This window comes from Aplidium turbinatum, chromosome 3 (genome assembly GCF_918807975.1).
Source record: "Aplidium turbinatum chromosome 3, kaAplTurb1.1, whole genome shotgun sequence".
Classification (NCBI taxonomy): Eukaryota; Metazoa; Chordata; class Ascidiacea; order Aplousobranchia; family Polyclinidae; genus Aplidium; species Aplidium turbinatum.
In genome coordinates this window covers 44,160,879-44,171,186 of record NC_137474.1, presented here as the reverse complement: position 1 = coordinate 44,171,186, position 10,308 = coordinate 44,160,879, and the positions used below count along the sequence as shown (strand labels likewise).

Genomic DNA, 10,308 nt, shown 5'->3' with positions numbered 1-10,308 from the left:
TATTGAAAGTATTATCTATACGTAAAGCTTTATCAGTTTTACACAAATGCACTGTGCATAAGATAGCTATAAACTATATGAAACTTCGACGCTATCTTCGCTTACGCCTATCATAGCTTCAGCATCCTAATCAACTTTGAGCTGAAAATATTTACTTTTTAGTCCAAAAAATGGCATTTTGCTGACTGTATAACCTGTATAACTTACACAGTTGCTAAAACAAGATGGACGCAGTTACCAATAATGCTTATTATTTCAAGCAATTAATCTTCACGAAGTCATGCTTGGTTAGTCAGAAAACAATGGTGACTCAACCAACCCACTGACTCAACTAACCCCACCTTCCCCTACGTTGAAGTAGCCTAGCCTATAGGTCTACGCCACTGATTTTTGGTTATTTAACAGTGCATTTCATCAACTGAAAAAAACCTTTACTGATTTTATTGACTATGTATAAAATTGATCTGGAAAACTGAACGTTTAGCTTCCAGTGTTTGTGCAAAGTAGCTGATGCTTTCTACAGACAAAAGGGAGTAAGTCAACCATGAATAGGCCACCACAACTTGAAATCCATGTTACAATAGTCACGCTAAAAGTATCTTTTTAACTTTATTTCGTTCACAGGCCAACACTTCTAACTAGTCAACCATGAATGCCACAAGATATCCTTTAATAACCAAGTCGGTAGGCCTAATTGGAATTGGATATCAAATGACTTGACATTGGTTATTATTGAATTTCCTTTAAATTGATTTTTGTAGTTAGTATCTTTTTCGTCCCGGACGCGTTAATGACGAAATATAAAATGATTGATTGAGTCAGTCGTAAACCTAATCCTTACAACCTAGTCAAACTATCAGCCGCATGGTAGACAGCACATCGGCATATTTTTACATTGATTTAATGTCAACTCAATGTGAAAAAATTGATTCACAGTATCGCATGCAAGCAGCAGTTTTGTTTTGAAACTCACGATGTTTGATTTGGTCAAGTGATTTTAAATTGTTCATTTTCAAAATAAATTGAGGAAAGCCATCGAGTGTGATGCATGATTCACTTCTATCATACGAGAACAACTCATGCAGCTGGTGACTGCATAGCCTACAATTTTTGGTAGCCACTTTAACAAGTCGAAATTCTGCCACTGCGAGTGACTACAATGCAACCGTCAACCAATCAGAACATGTTATAAGAGGTTACCGTCCAATTGTGATCCTTCTAGCACTCATCCAGAGATTTAATGCTTGTTTTGAACTTTATTTGGTAATTACAGAAGAAAAAGAGCAATAGCACTAGTGGGAATCGAACCCGCGTCAATGAAATGACTACTTTCTAGCCCTAACCCCTAAGCCAACCAGCTGATAAAAAATCCATCACTTAATTTGCTTTCTATCATCTTCTTTTCGCCATTTTTCACGTCACTTAAACCGTAGCTTATGATTGGTTGGCGGTTTCATTCTAGTTAATTTCAGTGGCAGAATTTCGACTTGTTCAAGTGGCTACCACAATTTTTATTGGGCTTTTCGTTTTCAAAGCGAGTGCATGTTCTCGTATCCAAGCCACACTGTCGGTTGCATAGCCGAGTGGTGAGAGCCATGAGACAGCAATCGAAAGGGCGCCGGTTCGACACCGCTTAAGAGCATGTGGCTGTGTCTTTGGCAGGACACTTAAAGGCATGCCTGAAGGTGGACACGAAGATTGGCTTCCCGTCCACTTAATCTAAATCTTTAACCACCGGGTGTAAACCTGGATACGACAAAGCCACACTCGACGACCAAAAAAATAAGTTTTTAGAATTTGCTACGCATGAGCGGGCACGAGAATCTCAATCTCACCCAACAACAAACATTTCTTGATTTACCTCAAAATTTATGCGAAAAGTGCAGCGCAAGCAAAGAAAATTCAGGCTGCGTAGCCTAAATTAAAAATCCTCGTTTATAGTTGATTTACAGTTCCCATCAATCAATGTGTTACAAAACAGCTATTTAATTTCGTCACAATTCATTGTAATAACGTAGCAAAAGGCGTGTAGCCTACATCTCATTGCAAATCAGTATATTTCTGGTAGATTAAACTGCAGAATTTGAATTTATGTAAAAATGGGCTGATTTGGGCGGTATTAGCTCAGTGGTTAAGCGCTCGACTCAAGCGGCGTTGGTTCGGCTCTTGAGCAACGCGTTCTAAGAATTGCTCTCCATTCAGCGGCACGTAATGGATGGAATAATTCCCTGGCAACTAGACTTCAACAATCGAAAGCTTCACTCTGTCAATCTCGATAATCGGCCGTGCGTCAAAAGCCTCTACAGTCTACAGTCTACAAGTATGCGAAACTACCAGAAATAACCAATCAGGGCTTTGTCAGTCCGAAGATAAAGATTTTAAACCAACCAAGCTTGAACACTTTACTTCCAAAAACCACCCTGGAAAATACAGTTCATATTTAAAAGCTTTTTTGCAATGTAAGTTTTTATGTTTTAAAAAGCATTGAATTGATTCACGCAGTACACATGTGACGATTAAAGACACATTTTTCCTCGCGATACGTTCTCCTCTTGAACTGTTGGACAGTGGCCACAAACCAAAGCAAAACCGTTAGTTATTTCTTTGGCAAAGCACTGAAGTGAATGTGAACCGTAGAAACTGTTACTGTTTTTTAATGCATCGCACACTAGTGTTGAGAACAAATAAGCTTTAAATCTACAGATCAGTCTAACACCACATTTTTTATTATTTAGTGATTTCTCAATTTCAAATAATTTTATACTGGAACCAAGGAACACAGACAGTAAACACCATTTTTGTACGAATAAATATACTGTAGTAGCAAAGCAGAACTAACTTTAAAGCCATATCGGAAACGAACGATTTTGAGTTTATTGAGCAGATGGGGTCAGAGATATCTAAAAAATCTGTGGATGGGGTAATATAACGAATGGCAAATTTCTGCAGTCCCGGTGCACATAAATTCGGTGTGGATGAATCTTTTTTGATTTGATAACACTTCACAAAACCACACATAACAATCCTTTTTCCACTGGCAAAACAACATTACCAATACTTACTGTACCTACATTGCAAAAACAAAAACAGTTATTTAGGCAATCTACATCTTGTCTTATCGCCATTTCAAATAGAGATTTAAAGCGGAATAAAATCAAGCCGCTTGTCTTGCACTTGATTGTGCACCATCGATGGTTTGTGAGGAAACAATTGATTTAAAAACTAGGACAGCAGGACAACAAAGTTCTTAGACAAATGACAAAAACGTGTAAACTTTAGGAGCTTTTTCACCAAACTTGAAGCAAACGTGTTCGAAAAGTTCTTTATTACGGGGATTTGGGTTGACAAAGCGAGAACTGCTGGATTTGTGTTGATGATTTTTTAACGAACCATTCTCTAAGAAAGGTCAATTAGTTAATGGAATTACATTAAACACAATCTATTGCATAAAATTGACGAAATATTCTTCACTGCATAGAATCCTGTTATGACTCAATGGACCGAAATTCAAAATCCCTTTACTTTTTGCTGCTGGTTACGTCATTCAGCATCACAGTGACATCACAGAAACTAATTATTTCTTTGTCCTTCTGTTACTTTTAGAATTGTCATTAGAACTCCCTTTGCTCGCATAGGATTGGTAGGTTTGTTTGATGAAAGCAATCACCTGAAACAATTAAAACAGCTGAAACATAAATTCATTATATTCAGAAGTCATGTTTCTCAAGTCCTGATTTTAAGGTTTCCAAACTTTTTACTACGTATCTCTACTTTTTAGTTTAGCTAGGACATTTGTCAGAGCCCTTTGATACATGAAGTGCATGCACTTGCAAAAGTAACTGTTTTTAAAAACTGTGATCTCCAAAGAATCATGAATTCTTGAAACCAAATCTCATAGCGATAACAGATACACGAACCTCCTGGCTGATGGGTGTGAGTAACTCTGGTTGAAAGATACAAGCAGTACCCCAGGCTAATGGGTACTTGCACCCCCGGTTGATGGGTACAAGCACCCCCCGTTTAGAAGTCTATGGTTTAGAACTTAATGTAGCTTCGTCACTACATTATTATACAGTATATAAATTATTATATTATTAATATTATTATATTATATGACTTTAGTCATCGCAAGATGTCCCACATCGTTGTCTGGTAGCCCTACTCAATACTTGCACTTTTATATTACCTGGATATAATTATAAGCCAAGTACATGACAAGCAATGTTATGGGAAGGGCTATGATGGGAGCTTGAGATGTTTCAACTTCCAAAGATTTCAACTAAAAATAGAACACTTCATGTTAGAAGGTTGACGAAGCGAAAGAAATAATTTCAAGGCAATGAAAGAAAACCCAATAGACTCCGTAATGGACTTATAATCTCAAGTTCAAAGCTTCCACAATCCACAAGTACAGGAAAGAGTAAGAGTTAAGCTTCAAAAAGGCAGTAGAACTCGATACAACTGACATACGGAAGCAGTAATTTTTATCCGATGTAGGCTACGCAATATTCGAAACAAAATTAAGGAAACAGGAAACAATCTTGGATAAACATGGTGAGTTCACTACATAATAAATAATTTGTAGCACATAATAGTGTACATGAGACCAGTAAGCACATTACCGCTCTTATCTGAGCGTAGACTATTCTAACTTTTTTGATTCGGAAACATTACTTTTAGAGTTAACTCACTTGGGGCTCGAAGCGGAAGGTGACGTGCTTGTGGGGGCCGACGGTGAAGAACCCGGCGGATGGGGCAGTGTAGTCGTACAGAGAAGGGGACAAAGACGATTCCAAACGAATCAAGTATTCTTGTTCATCCCTCACTAGAGTGGGCAATTGGAAAAAGGGGCTCGATTTGGACAGCGACACCACGTGGATTGGGGTACCAGAGGCAGCCTCCTCACTCCGGTACAGAGCCAACTGAATAATGTTAACAACTGGTTGAAAAGAGAAGCGTTTTTAACCAGAAGATTTAATAAACTCAAAAAGTGGGCTTAGTAATAAGGTAAGCTTCTTAAAGTAAAACGTTTTATACATTTTCTACGTGCACTGTCGTGTTTGTAAAGCTGAGAGCAATACTTGCGATGGATAGAGCGCTATGTATAAATATAAAACTATAGATGTTAAATCGTAGATAAATATATAGACAGACAATTATATTGTGAAATCTTGTTGAAACATTAAGCCTGTCAGATTGTGCAGATTTTCTTTAAGCGAAGAGTAGATAAACGAATGTTTTAAACCACCAAAACCACACAACAAATCTACACCGATTAGAAACTCACTAACTGAACCTTACAAAATCATAATAACCGGAAACAAAGCAAACCTTGATGTGAGGTAAGTACTCTGTTGCCGTGACAACGTTGCCTGACAATTCGAAGCCTGTGATTGGTCGAAAGGCGATAAACTTGACGTCATCGACATCGCGTTCCTTAGCGACGATAGTGACGTGATCGGGAATGACGCGGCTAAACCGATTTGCCGTGTCCTTCAGTGTGAGGTCATAGACGCACCCCGGCCGCATCCCCCTGATGCGAAAGGAGCCATCGTTCCCGGTCGCACCTTCCTCGCCCAGCCCCGTGCACTGATCAACCCCTGCCCGGGCGATCGCCCTTACAAAAGTTCCGACCTCCGGCTCGCCGTTTAGTGACGTCACAGAACCATAAGCGCTGCACAAAAACAATGATCAACACCGAAAGGTTGCAGAGACAAATCAATGCTAATTGAATAGACATGTTTTTAAATTCAAATTGCAACAATAATAATTCCCGATGACGAGCTATTCAAAAGTTTAATATACATCAAATACCATCCCTCCCACTATACGAAGACCACGAAGGATGTCACACGCTTCCAATCATTTCCACTCACCTGTAAGCGACTCGCTTCCCATTTATCTTGATATCAGTTCTCGCGCCTTCAACGATGTCAATGATCTGAAAGGAAAACAAGATATCTGGACGGAGAACTACTATCTTGCACACATGGCAACACTATTATTTCGTAAACATGGTAACACTGCAATTTCGACTGTGCAACGAAACAATGATCATTGTGTCAGCGTCGCCAAAAAGTCATGAAATAAACTTATTCAAACAAGTTTGATGAAATGTTTCATGTCTCTAAGAAAAATTAGTTGATAATTAAACTCGTACATACAATAGTTCGCAACAATTGAATGTTGTTCTCATTGGCAGTAGATGGGGTTTTGTTTCGTGATAAAGGGGGTTAATTTAGCTACAATGGGGCTCGGTTTTCCAACCGCGCGAATTGGTGTTGTAATGTAAAGAGATTTTGTTTCGTAATAACGGAATTTTACACTCACCTGGGATGGAGGATCAAATTGGTATTCCTTCATGATTGCTTTGAAGTAATAATTGCCCGGTTCCTGAAAACGTAACATGTAAATATGAAGAAACAATGGTTGTCTATTTCCAAACAACTGATGGAACGATACAAAGATATCATATACATATACATAATAATGATGTCATATACGTATTTGCCCAATAAGCAAACTAGTTGAATAATACTACAAACGTGCTTCAAGGAAGACCTAAAATGTATTCTAAAAACAATCTTTATTAGAGATGACGATCTTCCAGTAGATCACAAACATGGCATTGACAGGAATCGTTAAGAGAGTATTCAGAGACTTCTACATAGGTTGGAAGCTTACTATTAGCTCATGAGAATGCAATAGCAAAAAGGTTGAATACAGCCGAAGTGGTGGAGAGTTAAACCAGGGGCGGTTCAGGCATTATACAAAGCCTCACCAGTTTTGTCAAGGTAAGGGTTCCATCGTTCCCTGTCAAGTTGTTGCTCCTGTAATCCCCACCACTGATCGATATGAACACCCCTGAAAGAGGAGTCTCTGTATTTTCCAAATTAACCTGAAAAGAACATTGTCTTAAAATTGATGCTTTAATAAGCCTTTTGCAAGGTCGCCATGGAATATCTTCATTTCCTTAACATCCCACAGCATAACAGCCATCTAAAGAAGGAGCCACCAACTGAAAAACCAGGTGTCAAAAATATTATTAGTACGACCGGTCACAGCTTTCCTTGGTGCCAAAGTGGCCGGCAAGCAAAAAAGTTGACGACTTCTGATCTAAAGCATGTCGACACCAACACGAAATCTCTCTTTGCTTTAAGCGACCAAAGCAGGAGAACTGCTCATCTGTGAGAGCTTGCACGTCCTTGAAGGCAGAAATTCAATAAATGTATCCGATTATATCTTGAAACACTCGCTCTTTAATTTCTTCTGGTTATTAAAATATTTCATATATGAACATTGTAAACATTAACATAATTCTCTGTTACAAGTGACAAAGGAGGTATGAGCCAAGTTCAATTGCAGACAAGGCTCATGTATTACGTCATGCAGAAGAGAGCAATCTTACTTTGAAGATGAGCTTGCTTAACTTCTTAGCGTTGAACCAACCGTCTTGCCCTTCCACCGGGGTCATGACGTAATCATCAAGGGAGGCGGAAATGACATACTTTTTGTCAGGATGAAGCGGCCCCACTCTGTGTGAAAACAATAAACGTGATTTCAATGAAATCTTTTGATCCCAAAACCGACGTTCAACCAACAACTAAACATCTCTACTTTGTTGAAAGTGCTTCAGCGTAGGGTAGTTAAATAAGTGAAGAGTACGCAATGACCTCGGTTTTCAACCATTCGACCCTGGTTCGACACCCGGCCTACTTGATTAATGATAGTAGAAAAACTACCCATGATATGATGGTAATAATGCTTACCAGACATGATGCGATGTTTAGTGTCTAATGAGAATTTAATACCGTGCGTTTAAAAAACAAAAAGAGCACAGTCGGTATTTGAACTCGCACCCTTCAGATTGTCATTTAGATTGTTATTCTTTAGATCGCAATCCTTTAGATCAGGGGTCACCAACTGGCGGCCCGCGGGCCGCATGCGGCCCGCCACGCTGTATCGCTGCGGCCCGCGGAAAGTATCAGCGTACAAGTATAACCAAAAATACTTTTCTTGAGGGAGTTAAAGAGCACGAAGGCAAAAAATACTTTCTTGGAAGCATATTTTCGCATTGCATACGATTCCACCGACCGACCAATCAGATTATTCTAGGTGGGGGTTGCTTGAAGTTATTCCAATGCGATGTCCAGCCACACTGTCCTAGTGGTTGATTAAAACGTCTGTTTTCGAATTTTGAAATTGTGTGTGAGCATAGGGTTGCTTATTTTAAGTTTGCAATTGTCATGTAAACACTAGTGCGAGTTTCACTGTTATTGTGTTTCACGAGCAGTGTTCTCTTTATGCAAGTTTTTGTTGGCAAAATGGGTCGGTGTGCCAACTCAATTTATAATAATTGACAATATATTTAAATTTAGAGACTTTTTCTGATTGTATTATGAAAATATTTAGCCTAGTAGGCTACGCCTAGTGCAAAACGTTTTTTTTTTTTAAGAAATATGGAACGCTTCACGATTTTGCGTGTCATCCTTGCGCAGGAACCATGCTAATCTGTATCGTTCCAATTATAGTATATGTACTGCCGAAGCAAGTACTGCAAAATGTTGTTAATCAACAAATTCTTGCCACGCTGATGAGCACCGCAAGTGACAGTTGTCTATAATAAAAGAAAGACGGTTTTATAGATTCTCACAAAAAAGGATGAAAAACCAACTCATTGCTTTTTTCGAGGGAAGACTGTTCATAAATTACGATTTTTCGGTGATTTTCACAAGCGTTTGTTTCATGGTACCTGGTGTGATTGTCACGATTTCTTTCTATCTCTTACCAGGAAAAAGACTTGGAAAGATTCAATGACGTAGTTTAATGGGTCAAACCGAAAAGCAGTCAATTAAATTCACGGATAGTTCTACTGGTGAAATGATATATAAAAACGCTTGAAGGACTCCAACGAATGGTTCACCACTTCCAACAATTAATCAAAGTAATAGTAAACAGCAATAGATTCCAATGCTTGCGACTATTGATCGAGTTTAACGTGATCCACTCACAGCTTCTCATACGATTCTAATTTCAATCAGAAATTATATTAGCATCAACTTTGCTTTACAGTACTCGTATTCAATATTTCCACTCTCGATCAACAATAATCTTTGCGTCTATTAACAACTGCTACTACTACAATAACGAACTCTCATCACCAACTCATCACAATACAACTCCCATAATAATAATCTCAGAATAATCATTACACAAACTACACCACTATTTATAGTTGGCTGTTCAGTCCAATAACTTCGAGAAGGTTACATCATAAAGAACCATCGTTCGGTCACGTAGCATTTAAATGTCAACAAGCAGAAGCTTATAGAAGGTCACGTTCGCAAGAAGATTCTTACATAATAACGATTTCGTAATCAGAGGTCCATTCGTAAACAACCTTGTGACATCATGACAAACGATATTGGCAATTGTGAAAACAACAGAACGTTCCAGATACAGAATAATCTAGAATTACGTTGCAGAACAACGACTTCACAATTAGAGGTTACTACTGGTCATTGACCGATAATAACATACCGCTCAAGAATTCCATAATGAAAACAACACGCTTGTTGAAGTAACAAAGCAAGCCATCGCGAGGCATTTGCACCTTGATTGTGACAGTGATGATGTCTAGTTTAGCGTTGGTGGTGCCTTAAACATTTACTTGCAGAATGGTCACTCCTTGACCTACAACAGCTGGTGCTGTTCGCCCTGACAAGGACGCTGTGCTTGGTCTGGGGGTGCCATTCTGGTGATTGTTCTTCCGCATAACTTTATAGCGACAGTTGTAGCAAGTTTAGTTTCCCAAAGTCGGTACTTGCGGGGGCGGCCACGTGGAGGTACTTGCTTTCGTCGGCAGAGAGTGCTGCTTGTGAGTGTGGTGAAATGCAGACGGCAGCACACATTATCAAGGATTGCCGGCTATACAGACCTCCTCATGGTATGGAAGGCCTAGTTTCCATCGATGACGACACCAGGCAGTGGTTAACCAACGGATGCCCTGACATACAGCGACAACACGAGAGAAGATGGTAGGCCTACCTGGTTTCTTTTTCCCTGTTATTGGAGCCTATTTTTCGCTGATATGTTTGCAGGTCACTATTGTTGCCTGTATTGCGATGTATCAAACATTTCCTTGTATACTGAAACTGTTAATTGCAAGATATCTTTTGCGAAGCGAAGTAACAACACCACTCTTGCTTGGCGATGAATATTCTGATGAAACCGCTCGCCTCGCTATAAGTGCACAAAACAAGTGGCCTCTATTTATTAGGCATTGTTAAAAAAGTCAAAAGTGTTGTA

General features: G+C 39.1%; 1 protein-coding gene and 1 non-coding gene across 2 annotated transcripts in view; both read right to left on the bottom strand.

Annotated features, from left to right (window-relative positions):
- Positions 1–2,433: 2,433 nt before the first annotated feature.
- LOC145767614 (BOS complex subunit NOMO1-like) overlaps positions 2,434–10,308 on the bottom strand; it is a 33,578-nt gene continuing 25,703 nt past the window's right edge. The window contains exons 19-26 of the mRNA XM_082579466.1: positions 7,409–7,535; positions 6,782–6,898; positions 6,331–6,393; positions 5,877–5,941; positions 5,332–5,674; positions 4,692–4,922; positions 4,187–4,279; positions 2,434–3,667 (exon numbers count right to left, since the gene is read on the bottom strand). Of these exons, the coding sequence (XP_082435592.1) occupies positions 3,575–3,667; positions 4,187–4,279; positions 4,692–4,922; positions 5,332–5,674; positions 5,877–5,941; positions 6,331–6,393; positions 6,782–6,898; positions 7,409–7,535 (1,132 nt within the window). The 3' untranslated portion in view covers positions 2,434–3,574. The remainder of the gene's footprint in view (positions 3,668–4,186; positions 4,280–4,691; positions 4,923–5,331; positions 5,675–5,876; positions 5,942–6,330; positions 6,394–6,781; positions 6,899–7,408; positions 7,536–10,308) is intronic.
- LOC145767672 (U6 spliceosomal RNA) lies at positions 8,454–8,555 on the bottom strand. The gene has a single exon (XR_014288840.1). It is a non-coding gene; the product is annotated as a U6 spliceosomal RNA (small nuclear RNA).